The 20,790-nt window shown below is 43.3% G+C and overlaps 1 protein-coding gene across 2 annotated transcripts; it reads left to right on the top strand.

The window, feature by feature from the left end:
* Positions 1 to 250: 250 nt before the first annotated feature.
* On the top strand, positions 251 to 9,337 carry LOC127004419 (M-phase inducer phosphatase-like; the record flags this gene model as incomplete). 2 transcript variants are annotated; one of them, XM_050872087.1, is given in 7 exon segments in its annotated part: positions 251 to 441; positions 5,032 to 5,272; positions 5,469 to 5,689; positions 5,815 to 5,936; positions 6,043 to 6,445; positions 6,563 to 6,869; positions 7,499 to 9,337. In XM_050872087.1, coding segments are annotated over 7 exon segments (2,111 nt in total), but the record flags the coding sequence as incomplete, so codon positions are not given.
* Positions 9,338 to 20,790: the final 11,453 nt, after the last annotated feature.

Here is a 20,790-nt window from a genome sequence, read left to right on the forward strand (position 1 = left end):
ACACACATTTAAATAATGTAGTAGTACGGAAAAATGATCGACAAAATATTAAAGGGAACAATTTATTATTTCCAAGGTATAATCAATTGCTTATTCTTTACTTCTTTCGATCAAACCACTGTAAACTTTGAATACTAGTATATTTGGTTAATCTTCTATTGTTTTCAGTCAATAAATGTTGTCTTTCGCAGCAAAATGACTGATTTCAATCACTGAAGACTCCGACCTAAACTAATTTTCAATTTCACAGACTCGATCCCAACACTCATGAATGACCGAGTGTGGAGCTTGTCCCGCGACGGCTCCCGAGCCAGGCAGTGCCTCCCCTTGGCCTGCATGTGTCCCCGAACACAGTCAACGCCGGCAGCACCACCTTCAGCGTGGAGATGTTGGGAAAACTTACAATGCACTGCTGGCAAGGCAAAATTCGGCAGCGTCAAGGTATGCATGGCTTTATTTATGCAGAATTGCGGTGAACATTTGTGTTATAAAGATACGCAGTAGCTACTCGCTAAGGTTAAGTAACAAAAGGCCTATAGCATTATTTTCAAGTAAATAAATTCATGAAGTGGTGGTATGAGGAGAATATCTGTATGGATCAAGTGTCAGGTCACGTGACCAGTGGCAAGGTGAAGCAGAGGCTAGGAGTAACATTACTGGAACCTAATTTAGCATTTCATCATTTAAAGTGTATCTATGTTATACTAAAAAATGATATATGAAATGCTTGAAACATCGATCAATGTTTAATCAAATACCAAACTGATTGGAAAGCGTTCAGGCTATGTGTGTGTGTGTGTGTGTGTGTGTGTGTGTGTGTGTGTGTGTGTGTGTGTGTGTGTGTGTGTGTGTGTGTGTGTGTGTGTGTGTGTGTAGGAGAGAGAGAGAGAGAGAGAGAGAGAGAGAGAGAGAGAGAGAGAGAGAGAGAGAGAGAGAGAGAGAGAGAGAGAGAGAGAGAGAGAGAGAGAGAGAGAGAGAGAGAGAGAATATGAGATATTCCATATCCATGCACTGGCATATTATGTAAAGATTGACAAATGTGATCGATATACCAAGATCAATTGATTGGTAAATTGTAGAGTTTCCACCTGTTATTTCCGTTCACGCCCTAGACTCCCAGTGACCAATCAGGACTTTTCGCGCCATCATCACCCAGTGAGGTTATAAAGGCCTGTCACTATAGCCATGGAAGGGATTTCTTATATGCAAATACCTGGATAGCCAGATACATGGAAACTAAATCAAACAAACTGGTATTGAATCAGCGCACTGCAGGAACGTTATGACGAGACAAAATAAAAGAAAGTCTCATTATAAAATGGTAATCAATGGAAAGTAGGTCACGAAATCAGTGTTTAACGCGGCCCGGCAGCGCTGGTAAGCTTAGAGGCTGGGGCGTGGGCGGGTCACTCACCTTGACTACAGGCTGACCCCACTGGCCCAGCCTCTGAGCCTACCCCCTCCTCACCCCCCTGCCTCACTACATTAGCCCGCCAGCCGCCAGGTCAGACATTCAGTAATCATTCGGTCTCCACTCTGTCTCATTCACCACCACCAGCTAGTCGGTCCTCCACTACCAATCCAGGAACTTAGCCATGAACATCCAATTCCTTTCGCCCTCGACGCCTCTCATGGGCCGGCCAACCTTTTACTGGGTGAGTATCTCTAAAGACAAGGCGAAGCCACGGTGCAGGGTGGTGGTGTTCAAAGCTTGGTCAAGTGCCTTTGTTGGTCATCATGTGGCGGGGAAAAGTGAGTGTTTACAACGAATAGGAAAAGGCAACGCTGAAGGAAGATAACGAAAGAAATAAGGAAAGGTGGATTTACAAAGTCGATAAAAGCGATGGGGGTTACAAGGTGATATTTTGTTATGTGTGTGATTGTTTGTGGTAAGGAAAGGTATCGGTCTTATCGTGTGGGCTGTGTGAGACTTAATTCATGATCTTATGATTGTGTTATGGCTGTAGATGTTCTTGAGTGTGCATCTGCAGGGGCTTGTGTTTGTAGAATCTTTTAATCCAGGTTATTAGCCTCGTAGGATGGACAAAAGCAGGAAAATGTGTCGGGTGTTGAAGAATGTGTTGTTTTGTATCGCGTAAGCCCTTTTTGTTTGCTTGCCAGCTTGTGTGAGGAGACGTGTTTACAGCATCGTGCAATCACCACTATCAGTATCTCGTAGGGCAGACAAAAGCAGTGCCTGCGTGGGATGTAGGAGAGTATTATTTTGTGGTCATGTATAGCATAGCTGCTTATGTTTATAGGATCATGTCTCCACGGTTAGCATCATCTCCTGGGGGTGGACAAAAAAGAACTATGGTCTGTGTAGGATTGGAGAAGTTATTTTCAGTTTTATATAACTACGTGTTTAGCTGCCTGAACGGGGTGGGGGTAAGATTACGTATTCGCAGTGATCAGTCTCGTGAGGTAGGCAGGAAGTGTATAAATTTGCATCAATACTTATATGCATGCTTTGGGTCCAGTCCAGTCCTGTAGTAAGGATGATATATGCCTTTGTATTGACTTCCACTGCCTTCAATACAATACTCTGATATTTGTTTCTGTTTCACGCCTGATTATTTAATTATTTGTGTTGCAATGTTAAAAATAGTAAATTGTATTACATTGTGCTAAACAGTGCTTGATTACTGTTTTTTTTTTTCTTTCAGGTGTATTTTACTCATTCCTTGTTGCTACAATTTTTTCAATGAAATCATATAATTTCGTTTTTTTCAGACTATGTCCTAGAATATTAATATAGTTGCTGTTTTCTTTTGGTTTCTATACCTTATGTAGGAATTTTTAGATTGATTTTTGTCATTATATTCATCAGTCAAATAGAAAACGTTATAGTTTCTATTTTACAACTGAAGCATTGACATCCCTCACTTTCATTCATATGCTTTTCTCCGATTTAAAGTTAGTTTTTTTCTCCATCCCCTTGCCAACAACTTAGATTTTTATGTAGGGTGGGACAGGTGGATGAGATAAGAGTGGGTAGGTTCAAGACCTCGGTAAGATCAAGTTGGTCCTCAATGCCTCGTTGATAAATTCTCGGGAAAATCTATCCATCACTGACCGTTATATAATGTTTTTGATGCACGTTTCATAAAGCAAAGGAAAATCTTAAAAAAAGTTATTGTAAAGAATTGTTTGCAAATTGATTACTGGATAATAAGCAATTACTACAGATTTTCTTCATAATCGAAATAATAGATTCCACCCACCAATAGTGTTCCCTGCATACTAATTAATATCCTCCCCGTTTTGCTTCTCTTTGTATTCCCCCCGGCTTGTCACTGCCTTCTGGTTCTGGGATTATTATGTGTAGTTAAAGGGTACTACGTATGACCACCTTCTAATTTAATTATCCAAAAGATTGCAGTGCATTAATACATTTGGCAAAGATTATGAACGCGCGCGATCTTTTCCGACCAAGTTGCCATGATCAAAGTACTCAGACATGACTGACATAATCTTATGAATACATGTCTCGTCCACGGATTCACTCTCTCTAGGGTTAAGGAAGGTTGAGCGGCGGACTTTTATACATTTTATCACGTTTATTGCTTGTTCCCACCCTGAAATGACGGCTTTCGCTCCCCATCAACCTCATGCAAGACATGTTAAAACATGTTTGTTACCCTTCTTTATCAAACTTTTATCATTTATACCATTTTTATCAGGCTTTCTTTCACACAAATCCATTCTGTCCCTATCTATGGTTAGGAAAAGTGAGTGGTGGACTTTTATATATTTTAGCAGGCGTAAGAAAATACTCAACATAATTAGAATGTTCAGAACCTAAGAAAAGCAGATACGTATATCACATGATCTAACACTGCTGCTATCTGGACCATTCCCTATCAGCACTCCACATCCAGTGGTCAAGTTTCCCGCCTTGGCATCCAATATTTACTTCGGGGCAGCGCTGCTACGAACGCATTCTAGAGAATCATGTTCTGAAGGATAAGAACTAAGACAACATTTCATAAAGTGCCAATCTTTAAGATACATTTTACAGCACAACTGTGTCATACATTGGCAGAAAATAATATTTGGTTGTAAATATTCATCATTGCCTGCTAGAACGCATGGACGCAGCAGACGACTGATGCCCTCCCTCTTGCCACAGCATGAGCTGCATGACGTACACAAGTTACACAAGATCCAAGACCCAAGTAGGGATACCCAATTTTTCCCTAATAACCACGACTTTCGTAAATATGTCGAACAGCTTTCATCACTATAAAGGGAAGGAGAATCTTGCACTCTGAGAGGAAGGCTTGGAAAGTTTAGCAGTGGATCGTTGCCAGACTGCACCAGCAAGGCGCCGGGCGCTGGGCGGGAGTTTGGAGGGGCGGGCCGCGGGGAGGGGCCGGGGCCGGGGGGGACTGAACTCCGGCGGGGATTCGGGGAACAAGCCCAGCAAGCGGAGTCAGTCGCTGCTGTGCTCTGAGGGGGGTTGGATGTGCGCTCACTTTTCTCTTCTGTTAACCCCCCTCAACACCACCTTGAGGAAATTTTACCATCATGAGATTATAGTGGAAGTGTCGGAAAATAACGTTTAAATACCAGTGATAAAAGAACCTTTCGTTGAAACCCGTGTAAAAAATATTTATTAAGGTAAATATTGGGCTGTTGTGGTGACTCCAGTGAATGAATGGATAGTGAAATGCTGAATACAAGTGTTAAGTCTGTGCGTCCAGCAATGATATAACACCTGATAATTACCAATGCCATGTGTAGAGGATAATCTAAACTTACAGTAGGCAGAGAAAGGGCGCCTGCCTGGTGTCATCACATTGTTTTCGTGACATCGGCCCTCTGGGGGACGTCCTGGTGCCAGTGGTGCTGACAACACATGCCCATGGATCTTGGCAACACCAGGGGGCAATACCCAGATCCATGGCACATCCCCGAGGGCGGGGCTGCGGCCCTCGGTGGTGTCAGCCAGGCAGGCGAACCCAGGCTCATCCGCCACCTGTGAACTTTTCGTCACAGGCTCAACTAAGGTGTCTTTTCTTTCCGTAGAGCGACGAAGAACCTACGGAAAGCATGAGTAGTAGTCGAGACCTGTATCGGAGTGTGCTGCTGGGCGGGCCGTGCGAGTCGCCGCAGTTCAGCAGCGGTGACCTCTCGCCCATGTCCAACCTGGCCTTCTCCCTTCACGGCACCTCCCTCTCCCACACACCCCGCAGACGGCTCTCCCTCAACTCCAACATGTCCGACACCCCTCAGTCCTGCCACAACGACTCATCACAACTTTCAAGTAGTGAGTACAACCATAAGTGCCAGTGCCACTAATAATAATGTATGTCATGACTTCTCGGGCAGTCAATACTTTTCCTTGACCGCGACCAGGCCTTTTTTTTTTTTATCACATAATTTACTTAGAGCCTCTGCTTATTACTTCTTGCTCTAACAATTTCCTGCCGGCTAGAGGATGCTGACCCTTCTCTCCTGTGCAGACTCGCCAACAGACGGCCAGAGCTCAGAGTCCGGGTCCAGCACGATGGAGGAGGCGATCGTCTCTCCTCGACGGAATATCAGCACGTCCTCACGCAATAAAGAAAATTTTCCCTCTCCTTACTTCTCCCCGTCCCGCCTTCCACCCCGCAGCCGTTCCAGCCCCCTGCAGGAAGTCCAGAACACAGTTAATAGGACCTTGGATTTCAGTCCCCTTAAAAAGGTTTGCTTACTACTGTTTTTACAGTTACTTTTGTTGTTCTTTATGGCTCTCAAAGTAAATATTAGCCAGATATAAGTTTGAGGACCGTAACTAAGCTACATTCTTTCATTTTATGGAATCTTCAGATGGTGTCTCCCTCAAAGAGACAGCTAACCTCCCCTCAGAAGCCATCCACTCCAGATGACTTTGACACAACATCTCAAGACAGTGGTTACTCAGAAAGTGGCAAGAAGGTGGAGGAGGACTGGTAGGTATTATAATTTGTGTTTGTGCATCATAACTGATAATGTTTGTTTCCTTTGTCATGCAAAGGCAAAAAATATTTCAAATGAACTGATGGTTTGAAACTTCAGTTTCAGTGTTCCAATCAGCTGTGCACCCCGTAAGCTGAACTTGGATTTGTCCCCACCCAAGGCAAAGGTGGCTGTCTCTCCATTGAAGCCAGTTTCTGTGGTGCCTTCCACAACTACATCAACATCAGTATCTTCCAGCAGCTCTCCAGTTCCCTCTGTGTCAACTGAAGGCCGAAGACCATTCAAAAAGTTTTCATCTCTCTCAAAGGGTGATGAGGAGGATGCCATGCTTATGGACTTGATGAATGAAATGCCCCCTCAAGATGAAAAACCTCTTGGTTTCTCTAACTTGTTGTCAGCCCCAATACAACAAGAAAGAGTATCTCCACCTTCCACGGCTGCAGCCCGACCCTCCATTAGGCGGTGTCTGTCTATGATTGACACTACCCCCACCTCCTCTCGAGTGAGTTAAAATGTGTCTGCTCCTTGCAACCATATTTGTGTACATACCTAGATAGATAGGTAGATAGATATTGGAATTTAAAAAATATATATATAATAATTTCTTGTCTTATTTCAGGTTCAGTTTGTCTCCAAGCCATCACCAGCGCCAGCTGATTACACTTCCTCCTTCAAGCGACCAAACCCTCCAACTGATTCCAGCAACCTTGATAGCAAACGGAGGAAACTGGATGTGCCCAGTGAGCAGCTTTCTCCCCTCACCTCCAATGCTCAAACCACCACCCAAAGCAAGAGCCCAGCCCTGCTGACACAGAGACAAGTGTCAGCTCCTGAACCAAGCCCCTCCCAACAGAACACTAGACCCAAGTGGCAGAGGTGTCACTCCGAGAGTCATGTCTCTATAATGAAAGCTTTAAACAAGAGTTGTAAGTATTTTGTGAATTTTATTTTTGACAAATGCTAATACATTGACAACATGCATGTGTTATTAATTAATTAAGCAAAGAATTTGGGGTAGATTATCAGTCTCCTAAGTACCAAGTTGCTATTTAGAGGCCTTTGTGACAAAAAACTAGGTAAGAGAAATTCAAGGAATTCTGTAAGCCATGGAGGGAACGGGTGTCTCACACAAACTGTATAATTATAAAATAAGATTTATTTAACCATACAACCAAGTCGTTGGGATGAAGGGGCAGAGGTAATATGAGATTGAGATTTAAAAGTTTTGGTAAAGCTGCAGGGATATGCTCTGTAATTCTCAGTTTCTTTGGTGTGTTTGGGCGACACTTAATCAATAATATATATACTCTGATGGCTCTACATACCACACTGTGTTATGATAATTGCAGAGAGTGGAGCATTACTCCCCCCCCCCCCCATCTCAAGGTGAGACTCGAGATTTCATATATGCTTTGTTTATGTTCACACGTTTACATGCAGGCACATGAACTGGAGGAATTGCAGAAATACACTCCACTCACTTCACAATTAGCCTTGTTCTTAGAACATGATAATTTCAATAAGATAATAATAAGTATATATTTCCTCCTTTCAGCTGGACATGATGGAAGCCTCATAGGAGATTTCTCCAAGCCCTTGCTGCTCCCCACATTAGAGGGAGGCAAGCATCCAGACCTGAAGTCCATCAGTGTTGACACTTTAGCTGAAGTCGTCCGAGGGAAATACAAGAATAAAGTTGCCTCCTGCCGTATCATTGACTGCAGGTATCCGTACGAATATGAGGGTGGCCATATCTTAGGTGCCGAGATGTGGCACTTGCCTGAGATGGTGGGAGAACACTTGAAGGCCCGGAAGGGAGCCCCTGTCATTACTGGAGAGGAGGAGCTTCGTCACATTATGGTGTTCCACTGTGAGTTCTCAGCTGAGAGAGGACCCAGGACTCAGCGGCTGCTGCGGGAGATTGACCGCACTACCAACAAGGAGCACTACCCGGCTCTTCATTTCCCTGAGATTTACCTCCTGGAAGGTGGCTACAAGTCCTTCTATGAAAGCTACCCAGAGCTGTGCACACCCAATGACTATGTGAGGATGCTAGATCCCAACCACACAGAAGATCTCAAGCACTTTAGGGGTAAGTCCAAGTCCTGGGCTGCCGAGAACAAACAGTCCAAGAATCGCAACGCAGGACCTCGTCCAGGGCTCAAGAGACTTGGGTTATGATGACTGTCTCACATTTAGGACTAATCTTTTTATGTCTTTTACTCTGATTTTTATGACACATTTTTTAATGACATAAACTTTTGTGTGAGTGCAATATATCTATTATTTTGTTGTGTACAGTTTTGTCCAGGTTCAGTCTTCAATGTTAGGGAGGATTTTTCTTTTTTTCCCCAATGCCAAAGGATGTTATGTTCCTCCTGAAATGTTGAGCAATCCACTCCAAGGTGTGGGACTAGTCTGGGCAAAATTTTGTTGATTTTGTTCTTCTTTGTCTTTGTTTTCCATTATTTATGTTTTGATCTGATCTACATGTGATCAATGTTTTTATCTTCATCTTTACTGTCATTAAGGCAAGTTTCCACCCATTCCTCCATCAGTGATGTTTTAACTTCTTGTGAGCCCTCTCTTTTTAACATGCTTGAAGAGTAATATAAACAAAACCAACTGTGATAATCAAACCTTTTAGTCGATGCAAAATCATGTTGATTGATGTGCAGTAACGGTACAAATAATGTATTTCATGAACAGGGAAGGGTGTCACTGTCATGGTTTATCAATTTAGCTTTTCACGGAGGTTTGAGAAGATCGAGAAAATTTGGGTGTGATTTACACATTTATATGACCCCTAATGTAAAGGTAATTGCAGGGAATGGATATATGAAAAGGAAAATTAATGTCACCGTCATTATTCAACCTCTGCTTTCATTGGGTTTTGTGAGAAGTGAGAATGAAAGTCTGCTGTGATTTACATATCATCTCTTAAGAGGGTAACTGGCCTGCAGTTTTGTGTATAGGAACCACCGCCACAAGTGTTCAGTGTATTTGTAGGTATATTTTTCAACATGTCCAGCGACCCCCAACACTGTGATCTCAGACTACCAACTGACTGCTGCTCCATGTGTCAGAGCCTTATGACGTGTACCTTAAGAGTTCATCTTGATTCTCAGTGTTGTTATTACATTTGCACAGGTATAAACTTATTTCAGTTTAAAACTGGCAAAAGGTATTTAAAGTTACGATGTACGTTTTGCCTCCCATCTATTCTTTCCTTTCACTCTGGGTGTACAAATTTTTCCATATTGTTAGCCTTTCGGGAAAGAGGTTATTAATAAAATTTATATGATCCCCTTTTCTAGTCTTCGTGTTAGTGTAAAAAAAATCTTGTGAAAATCATTCTTTGTCCCGTCTGTCCGCAATACACAAAATTTCTGTCCTTTGTGGTTTCATTATAATCCACCAGCACGGGCGTGTTTGTCAGGCCTCACAAACACTGAAGTTGACAAAGCAGCAGGGGGATGATGAACATTTCTGTGACTTGAAAGGAGTCAATATGAATTCCGCTGAGTTTGGTGAGCCACTGGTGTGTCATTCACTGCTATAAATGCTAGGGCGCCACTAATTAACCACTTCAGTAATGTGAAAATTTCGCAACGCGAAATTTTATATATATATATATATATATATATATATATATATATATATATATATATATATATATATATATATATATATACAGTTAACCTTCAAACTCGTAAAACCTTATAAGAAAATAATGTCGACCCAAGATAATGTACCAGATTATGAAGGGCAGGAAGCTGATGAGTGTTCGCGCCAAAAGTTTGCCATCGGCTGGCCCGCCCGCCACCCAAGGGCGACACCGCTATCCCGATCACCTACAAGAGCCTGCACGTGACTGCAGCCTGAGTTGTACATGTGCCCCTCATGCACCGTTGCCAAATCTAGTTAACTGTAGCATGAATCTTTGATTGAATCATATATATATATATATATATATATATATATATATATATATATATATATATATATATATATATATATATATATATATATATACACACACACACAGTTAACATGCAAACTCGCAAAACCTTATAAGAAAATAATATCGACCCAAGATAATGCACCAGAGTATGAAGGGCAGGAAGCTGATGAGTGCTCGCGCCAAAAGTTGGCCATCAGCTGGCCCGCCCGCCACCCAAGATCACCTACAAGAGCCTGCACGTGACCCACGCCCTCACGTGACTGCAGCCTGAGTTGTACACGTGCCCCTCAGGCACCGTTGTCAAATCTAGTTAGGCCTAATTGTAGCATGAATCAATCTTTGATTGAATTATTGCAGGGACTCGCTCCTCACTCAAAGATCAACGTTGAAAACAAGTGAAGTTGAGTAATAGGAATCCGTTACCTACAAACCATGGTAAGGGCGGTGAAGATGCAACATGACCCTTTCCCGCCAAAACCTGACGTCAGAGGCACCACGTCATGGGAACGCCTGAGGCTATGAGGGGACAGAGGCGCAACACACACTTGAGAATGATAATTTTCTCCGTCACTGCCAGCACCACCAAATCACGATAGTAGTGAAAATCAACAATAATTACAATAATAATTATTATTATTTTCACTACTATTACTGCCTACTAATACTATAATAGCGAGAAGAATATAGTAATAATAGTAATATAAAAAAAATAATAACAATGACTAATGATAATGACAATAATGATAATTATTATTATTATTATTATTATTATTATTATTATTATTATTATTATTATCATCTTCATTATTCTTAGAGTAATAGTGGTAGCAATAGTTGCAATAGTAGTGTTATTACTATAACACTACTACTCTCAGAGCAGCCATTTTTATTCATCATTCCCCACACAATCTCACGATAATCTTGCTGTGGAGTCTTTTTTGCGTTATTCCTTCCCTGTCACATTTTAGGCTAAAATTTTCACCACTCGTCTCCATTACGCCCACGACACATGGCACCTCTTGCATTTACCTCAAATATATATATATATATATATATATATATATATATATATATATATATATATATATATATATATATATATATATATATATATATATATATATATATATATATATATATTCCTTAATCCTGACCTTTGTTCATAAATTCTGCCGATTCGTGAATACGATTGCCATGCATGTTGGGGTGACTGAGCACTTCAATACATTTTCCATTTATACTACATAGTGGGCAACACAACCTTTCCCACTTGCAGGGCATTTCATAGGTCACTACACGGTATGCTGTGGACCACATACGAGATAACGCATAAACAAAGCGTTCCATTCCACCATTAAATCAATATTCTACAATATTTGTTACGAAAAAGACAATAACAGATTGGAACTCACCATGAGCTGACATCGTTGCTGCAGCCACAAGACAAAACAGGGAGCTCTAGACATCAGCGACGTGTCAAAGCCTTTTTATATACTTTCTACTAATGTCGACGCTTTCATTTCTCGCTCATGCACTTTGCTGGGCTTTGACCCTCTCTCAGTAAACATGTCAGGGCGTTCACAAGCCACAGCGCCACAAAAAAGACCAAAATAATGGCCTGCCCGCCCCGCCCACACAGCGTAAACAAAGGCACTTGGGTCACTGAAGGAAAGGTCATTGTCGCGGCGGTCACATGTTTTTACATACATATTTTTGTTTTTTCGTTATTGAGGACTGGGTAAATTTTGTGAATAACCAAACTATAAAATGCGTGTAATTTATATCCGTGTGTAATGAGACTGACCATTACGTGTCTCTTATTTTAACTTGTCTTACATTTATTATAACTCGTAGCCTAGTATCAGTTGAGGTATGAATGCCTTTTTAGTGTTATTTTTTATTATTTGTAGTTATTTGTGTGTATGCGTGCGTGCGTGTGTGTGTGTGTGTGTTCTAAAGATCGTAAAACATCTATATGATTCTATTGTAGTCTTTTATATAACATTGCAATATAATTCATTTTCATCGTAGTCTTTATATAATTAGCTTATATTCATAAACGTAGGCCTAGGCATGTCAATATGATTTATTTTCATCATATTTATTATATACGATTAGCATATAATCATGTTTGTTATAGAACTGAAAACCTTAATGAGCTCTTCTATATTTAACCACTACTGCTGCTGCTGTTACCGCCACTATATTACACCACCATTACTAGTCAGTGGCAAACCTTCAAAATTTGGCGCCCGGGGACGTATACTGACCACTGGCGACCCCTGCGTTATAGTCCTCGGTAAAAGTAGTTATCAAATGGCAAGTTAGCGGAACACGAACGACCTCTAAGACGGCGAGAAAGGCAGAGCGAAACAGTAGGTGCACGGTATATACTTTCTAGGAAGAGCGCAGGTAAAATTACACTTTGACTCCGACTTAGCTGAAGGAATTTTATTTTATTTTATATTTTTTACAATTTGAAAATTTTCAAAGTGGTATCTAATTTTGGCGCCCCCCAAACCGCACGCCCGGGGCCTGGGTTCCCCCCCTGCCCCCTTATACGTTCCCCAGTGCTACTTCTACTACTACTACTACTACTACTACTACTACTACTACTGCTGCTGCTGCTGCTGAAATTACCGCTGGTGTACATTCATCATCGCTGACTGTGTATTCATCTGTGAGGGTCTGTGGGTCAGCTCCTCCACTTCAAGTTATTTTGGTAGCTGGGCTCATCAAGGCCTCATAAGGAGTCTCTTCAGCGCGACGTGCGAAAGGCCAGTGCGTCAGTCTGTGTGCCTGCAAACGGCGGCCACTAGAGAAGTAATTTTTTTAGTATTTGAAGGTGATATGAAAGAACTGGTGAAAGAGTAGGTTGTAAAATAATAAAAAAATAAGAGTTATAGGAATATATATATATATATATATATATATATATATATATATATATATATATATATATATATATATATATATATATATATATATTTTTTTTTTTACGTCGCGGCCTATTGCGCCGGTAGGCTTCTTCCCGGTGGGGCCTGATGGTCGGTCCAGCCCGTTCTGGCACAGGCGAGTGTTTTATAGTGGCGCCATCTTGCATTGGCTCATCATGCCCTCCCGGAGCTCATCTTTAATCCTAGAATTTAGAGTCCGGGTTGATAGGTGGTCTTCTGGACAGCATGTGGGTAGTTTTAAGCCACTCGGCGGCTGAAAAATCCCAGCTTGGTGGCACCGGCGGGATCGAACTCGCGGCCTCCTGAACGCGGCGCCGTCTCTCTGTCGACTCAGCCACCGCCTCCCCATATATATATATATATATATATATATATATATATATATAATTAGATGAGTAGAGGGACTTTAGACAAGACGCTATTGCTACAGACAACGAAAGATTTGATGGTGACCTCTATATGCTATAGGTGGTAAGTCGCAATCAGAAAATATCACTCGAAAAGCAAAGGGGCTCGTGTTAGAGGGGAAAAATATGCAAAAATCGATTGTCTTTCAAGTTAATCTAGCTTTGGCTCTGTCTAGGAAGAAATATTAAGAGCTAACAAACCTTTTTCTTAGAAGCCAATGATGTAACTAATAGATATACTAATACATAAAAGATAAACAATTATTTACAGAAGGGAATATACGGTGAAAACAAAAACAAAAAAGCTTATATGCTTCAATATAAACACAATAACAGCTGAACACTTACTTTTTAGTGGTAAGCGAGCCATCAGCACAATAGCCAGTGCCTCGCCCAACTCCCAGCGCCCATCACCCACATTCCGGTCCGCCCACACCTGCCCCACGCCCATATTTCAGTGCTCACCCCCGCGCCACGCCTCTCCCATATTAACACCCGCGCCCCTCCACGCCACCCACGCAGCTCGGTGTTGTTACTCCTCGAGCGAGAATGTGGATGTGGTGTGATGGTATACTGCAACCTGGTAGTGGTGGTGGTGTTGTGGTGATGGTGGTATAGTTGACTGGTGTGTGATGACCGCTGGCTGGTGTGTGGTAGGGGTGTGGTTGTGTGTCTTGCGGGGTGGTGTGTTGTGGGTATGGTGGGGTGTTTTGCGAGGTAGTGTGTAGTGGGTGTGTGGTTTTGTTGGGGTGGGCTCTCCGGGATGGTGCGCATTGTGGAGGTAGTGCATAGTGGAGGTGGGGGGGGGGGGGGGGATATGCCCCGAGATTTTCTATGTTGAACTAAAGTAGTGGTGTGTTGATGGACCCTTCTGTGTGGAGTATGCTGGTGGTGGGGATGTAGTGGCGTGTGGTGGTGCAGTTGTGGTGTGTCCTGAAGTTGTGGTTAAGTGGGAGCGTTGTATTGGAGTCCTTTAGATGGTGTGTGGTGGTAGTGTGGAGACGTGCCTTGCGTCGTTTGGCTCTGCAGAGGGCGGAGCGGGGCTGGACGGGCTGGTGGAAGCACGGGCGTCACATCCTTCCAGTTTTTCTTCGGCTTTCATGTCTCGTCGTTGCCTTAGCGCCCCCCCCCCCCCCCTTTCCTGCCCCTGCGCATCACTGGTGGTCGCGGCTCCGTGGATGCATGCAACAAGAAGACCGTAAAAATGATCCTTCTGTATAAACATTGTATGGAATCTACCTGGAGACTCGAACACGAAGGTCTTTCTCACGCCCTTTCCCCTCATAATTACCCCGTCAGCTGATTGTAGTGCCCTTTGCGGCGCGACAGTAGCAGCGGCCTGTCGTTCGTTGACTCCTAAAGTTGTTCATGGTAAGCAACGTATGCCTCTGCCTCTTTCAGGAGTCTGGCATTGCAGCATAATTTGACTTTCCGCAACAGAGCCTGCGGTGGGTGTCAGGTCCAATTCAGCCCGTAGCAGCCCGGGGAAGGTGGAGAGGGAGAGTCAGGCTATCAGCTGATGAGTTCCCTCCGCCCGAACCCGTTCAAACTTCCTCCCCGACCCTGTTAGAACGAACCGCTGCTATCACAAGCTTTCCAGTAGTATCGTCAGTGCTATAAACGAATACCACATCCTTCTTGAGCTTCCTGGCGATGTGCTGGTGTTGCATGGGCGCTGAACTGCTGCTGTGACTTCAGGAGGAACGAGGGGCTGGCTGGCTGGGAGTCTGGCGTGGCCCCTAACCTGATTACAACCTGATAAAAGCATCCGCGGCCCTCCCCATCGCCCAGGAGGGATAGGAGGAGCTCGCCGCCCTTCCTCCCCAACGGCTGCCACGAGGGACAAGACTCATCGAATATTTAGGAACCTTCCGCCGATAATACGTCTTTTTCTTCCATCCCCGTCGAGACAAATATGGCAGTCGGTGTGTGAGAGTCCGGCTCACCTGTCCACCCGCGACGAACACCCGCAAGCGACGCGCCCTTTGTGCTTTTCTTGGGGAGCTGGTGGGATGGTGGCCCTCGACTCGACATCTTTAGGCCCTGCCAACAAAAATGCATGAGATAGTAGTATTAGTAGTTTCCAACAGCAAGGATAGACTGAAAAGTTGACTAAAAAAACGTGAAAAACATGAGGTAGCAGTAGTACTAGTAGTTTGCATCAGAAAGAACAGACTGAAACGTCAACTTGAAAACGCGAAAAACATGAGGTAACAGTAGTATTAGCAATTTGCAGTAAGAAGGACATACTGGAACATCAACTCTACCGTAAGGGTCACACTGCCATCACCCCCATCAACAGCCCGTGCATTAGTTTCATTCATAGACGCAGAGGCCGATAGACGCATGGGCAGGTATCGTCGCCATGTATAAGAGCACGCAAAAGGCAAGGTTGAGAGTATCGAAGGTAATATTATAATCTATGAAGGTTATGACAACTCCACAACTATGTAGAGCTATACCTTGTGATGACAGGGCTGGTAAATAATACAATTGTCTGATAAATGGTCCTCTGAAACAGAAAGTCTAGGTGGTTAATGTGGTTGTAGCATCAGTAGTAGTAGTAGTAGTAGTAGTAGTAGTAGTAGTAGTTGTAGTAGTAGCAGTAAATGAACAAAACGTGATGGCTGCAACAGTAATATCAACAATACTCTAGTTGTTTCAGTAGTGGTTCGGAGAGGGCAGTGGTGGCGTAGATGGAAGTAGGGGTGACGGTGGTGGTGGTGGGAAGGATGTAGAGTGTGGCTTGTGTGTGGTGTGTGGGCGGCGGCAAGTGTCAAGAGAGCCACACCGCGCCACCAACACCACCGCCAACACCATGCAACGACAACGCCATGCACCGCCAACACCCATGGCTCACATAATCATCTGACACATTCTCCATTTTCTATACGAGCTATTCCAGTCAGTAATTCTATCATAAAAATAATAATACAGTAAAGTGAGCATGCTATGTATAAATGAATCCTTACCAAATTAGAGTTGGCTCATTCAGACTATTACATTAACATCCTGTCAATTTTCCCGTAGCTGTTTTTCAATGTGAGTAATAATCAGTGAGCATTATACCATAAATCATGAAAATTATAGTGCTGTAGTTCATTCTAGAGATAAGAGATAAGTTGAGTAACGCAACTGAAATGCAAAGTGTGTGATAAAGCAGAAGAGAGGTTCAAGAGCAGGAAGGGATACAAAGAGATACAGGCCAAAAGAAGATTAGTACACCCAGGAAGGTTCACGGTGAGGCAACCACGATCATACCCTAAACCAAGCTTGGCTATGAGGGACAGTGACAGCGGTAAGAGAGCGAGGGACACAGACATGCAGCGGCTACACAATGGGTGAAAATGGTAGTAATGACGGTGACTATGTTGCTATAACGCATTCTTGTGTGTAACAAAATGAAGGAAAGGGAAGAGCTAAATGGCTGAGGAAGGGAAACAGAAGTGAGGTGGTGTTTTTAATTCATGGTAGCGGTGGTAGTGTCGATGGTAGGTGCCTGATAGCGACGCCTGTGTGTATGGGAAAGGAAGGGCTGACTGAGGAAGATGTGTGTAATGGAGGGAAGGCGATGGTGAAGGCTGGTTTGGCTGTGTGGAAGGTACGAGGAGGTGCTGAATAGACGATGGATTGGTAACGAGGAAAGTAGCTACAGTATAGGGAACGTGAGTTGTTTCTTGAAGGGTGAGGAGAGAGAAAGCACGAGCAGAAGGAGGAGGGAAGTGATGGTAAAAGGTGGGCTTAGCTATGTGGAAGGTGGCAGGAGGGGCTGAAGAAAGGATGGATTGGTTACGAGGAGAGTAGCTCAAGAGAGGATCGTGAGCTACATCTTTAATGAGAGGAGGAGAGAGTATCGGAGAAGAAGAAGCATGACAAAGAATATTAAAAAGAGTCCTCCCCTTCTTCATTAATAGCACGTTCCTGGGTTACATATATCCAGTAAGGTCCTCGTGAAGGCGGCAGGTAGAGGAGGAGTCTGGAGGGAGAGAATGGGAGGGAGGCGTATAATAGGGAGAAAGGAGAAGGGAGGGAGAGAGGAGAAAGGGTTGCTCGCACAGTCCGCAGCGGCCTTGACGGCTTGAGTAGCAGGACAAGGGTTGGCTGACTGGTCGGTTGGCTGTCTTTTGGTGTGTGGCTGAATGGTACTGCGTGGTTGTCTGGTGGTGTGTGATTGTCTGGCTGTCTGGTAGTGTGCGACTGCTTGGTTGTCTGGTAGCTGTTTGGTGGTGTTTGGCTGTCTGGTAGTGCGAGTGGATGTGTGGCTGTCTGATCAACCGGTTGGCAATGTGATTGTCTGGTGGTGTGTGACTTTGTGGCTGTTTGGCTTTCTTGTAGTATGTGGCTGACTGATTTTGTAGGGGAGTGACGAATGACTGAGTGGCTCTGTACTTGTCCTTTTGTCTGTCTATTTGGACGTCTTTCTGTCAGTCTGGATGGGTGGATGACAGGTTGGCTGACCGTCCAGGTAGCGGCCTTCAGAACATTAATTTTCGTGAGCACTGTGTCTCTTTCTGTGTAAAGAGTTCTGACTATTTGGCAGCGTGTGTGCGTTTGTCTGTCTGTCTGTCTGTTCATCTATATATTTGTTATCTCTCTCAAACACATATCCCCACCACACACACACACACACACACACACATACACACACTACCTGACCTGGTTTTGTACACTTACGATGTTATCTGCCTCACGTAGATATTATATTCCTCAGACTTTGGTCCGCCGTTCATCGTCGATTTTGTTTTGGTGTCGCAGTGTATTATCATATGTATTTCCGTCTTCCATGTTTTCTTTTCCCGGGGCAAACATGACAACGTGCGCTGAGTAATTAGTAATCCACAGATCGTCATATACATCGACAATCTTGAGGCACAATATTCTTTAGGATCTTGAATTGCTGTGTAAGTCATGCACCTAATTTGACTTTGTAATGTGTATATTTTAACTAAGTAAAGACAAACGATATGAGTGAATACTATCAGAATATAACACATAGCAGGAAAGGGAAAAGAGGATATAAGTTAAAAAGGCAGATGGGATTAAATAAAAGAGAAAAACTATTAACCTGAGAAGAGAGGGAAAGACAAACTGTATGAATTAATCTAATACGAAGGGAAAAAAAGGTGGAGGGGGAAGGGATGAGGACAGAAGTTTAAAGCTCATGAGGTGGAATAAGAGGGCAGATCTATTAAGCATAGAAGAAAGGGAGAAACAAACTGTAAGAATTAGTGTAATGCGCAGGAAGAAAAGGGAAAAAAGGGATAGAGGTTGAGCGCACGCGAGGGTGAGTAAAAGAGGAGAAATATCAATCTAAGAAGAAAGTAAAAGATTAGTGGTATGAATTCATAAAACACGAAGGAAAAAAAAGAGAGAAAAGAGGACAGAAACTAAATAAAAACACAAGAATATAAGGAGTCTGCAAGAAGCCGTAGGCCTATACAAGGCAGTGCCTGTGACCTAACACCATCTAACCTTTTTTGAGCGTGTCTATCTTATTGGCACTCTCCACATGACTGCCAAGCCTGTTCCATTCATTCACCACTCTGCTGGTAAACCTATCCTTACCTATGTCCTTGTTGAATCTTAATCTATCAAAATTTAACCCATCACTTTGTCCTACGCGGCTCTCTTATCACCTGAGCCCGTTATTAAAGCCCTCCATACATATATTTCGATCAAGTTTCCTCGCACGAAAGGTTGTATAAAAGAGAGGAAGGAATAAACAATCTAAAAATAAGGACAAAGTAAGATTATGACAACAAGCAGAAGGCACAGTATTAGAGGCAAAAGTTCTGCAGCTAAGGTTAACCTCTTTTCGGGAACCTGTTGCAGGACGACGCCACAACCCTGATATAGAAGAGCTGTAAACGCCGCCCAGCAGATGACGCCCCAGCAGCCTCCACCACCACGCCAGTTACCTACCCTCAGATGCATAAGGGAAGTGGTGGAGGTCAGGTGGAGCACGAGGAGGAGGAGGAGAAAGACGAAGATACGGACAAGGAGGAAGATGAGAAAGAAGAGGTATTAGAAAAGGCAAAAAAGAGGAGATAAGTAGAAGAAAATATTAGGAAAGGCAAAAAAGAGGAGATAAGTAGAAAATATTAGGAAAGGCAAAAAAAGAGGAGATAAGTAGTAGAAAACGAGAAAGAAGTGGAAAGGGAAGAAAATAGAAAAGGAGAGTAAGGAAAATGAGGTCTATCTATCTATCTATACACGCGCTTGCTTTTCCTTCCTGTCTTTTTCTTCAGCAAACATCGCCAAGCAACCACTGCAGCTTCTGAATCCATTGTTCAATTCGCTTCTATTCACCTCATGTTTCTCAGAATGCAACAGTCCTCCGTGTGACCAAACTCGAGCATAAATTCGAAGCAGAAAATTGTCGGGAAAAAATTACCGAGAGAATGTGCTCGAAAATCTACTTCATGTGACCGCGCGTGAAGGAAGAGGAGGAGGAGCAGGAAGGGTGGAAAGAAGAGGAGAAATAGGAGTGGAAGAGGAGGGGAGACAGAAATATAAGATAAATGACTATGAGGAGAAGGTGAAGAGTAAATAAGAGGCGGAGGAAGAGGGAAAAGTGTGATAGGAGAGAGAGAAAAGATTTGGAAAAGTGGGAGGAGGAAAAGGGAGAGCGAGTAAACGGTAAACGAGGAGGAGGAGGAGGGGGAGGAATACGAGGGCGAGAAGGAGGAAGAGGGGAAGTTAAGAGAGATTGAGGTGAAGGAAAAGGAGAAAAATATATATGAGGTAAACTTGAAAGAGGAAAAAAGGGGAGCGAAAAAAAGAAAATGAAGGATAGGAGGAGCAGGACCAGGAGGAGGAGCTGAGGAGGACTGAGGTGTAGGAAAAGGAGGAAAAAGCAAATGAAGTATACAGGGAAGAGGAAAATGGAGGAGGAAGAGGAGCAGCAGAGCGAGGAGGAGGAGTTGAGGAGGATTGAGGTGCAGGAAAAAGAGGGAAAGGGAAATTAAGTAAACTGGAAGGAGGGAAAAGAAGGAGCAAAAATAATGAAGGAAAAGAGAAGGAGGAGGAGAAGATAGGAAGAATGAGGTGAAACAAAGGAGGGGAAGATAAAAAAAAAAAACGTCAAAATGTAAAGGAAGGAGAAAAAAGGAAAATGAAGGGGAGGAGGAGGAGGAGGAGGAGAAGAAGAAGAAAGAGGACGAAGAAGATTGAATTGAAGGAGAAGGAGGGAAAGGAAGATTAGGAAAATTTGTGCAACGTAAAGAATGGAGAAAAATGAAAATGAAGGAAAGAAAATGGAGGAGGAGGAGGAAGAAGAAAAGGAGGAGGAGGAGGAGGAGGCAGGTGAAGGCAAAGGAGGGAAAGGAGGAGGAGGAAGAAGAGAAAGAGAACTATAGCAATAATGAGGTGAAGGAAAAGGAGGGAGAGGTAAATTATGAAAACTAGGAGAAGAAAAAGGGAGGCGCTAAAAAAATAGGGAAAAATGACTAGGAGGAAGAGGAGGAGGCGGAGGCGGAGGTGCCGAGATCACACGAGAGAACGCCGACAGGTAGGGCAG

This window comes from Eriocheir sinensis, chromosome 28 (assembly GCF_024679095.1).
Source record: "Eriocheir sinensis breed Jianghai 21 chromosome 28, ASM2467909v1, whole genome shotgun sequence".
In the NCBI taxonomy this organism is placed as follows: Eukaryota; Metazoa; Arthropoda; class Malacostraca; order Decapoda; family Varunidae; genus Eriocheir; species Eriocheir sinensis.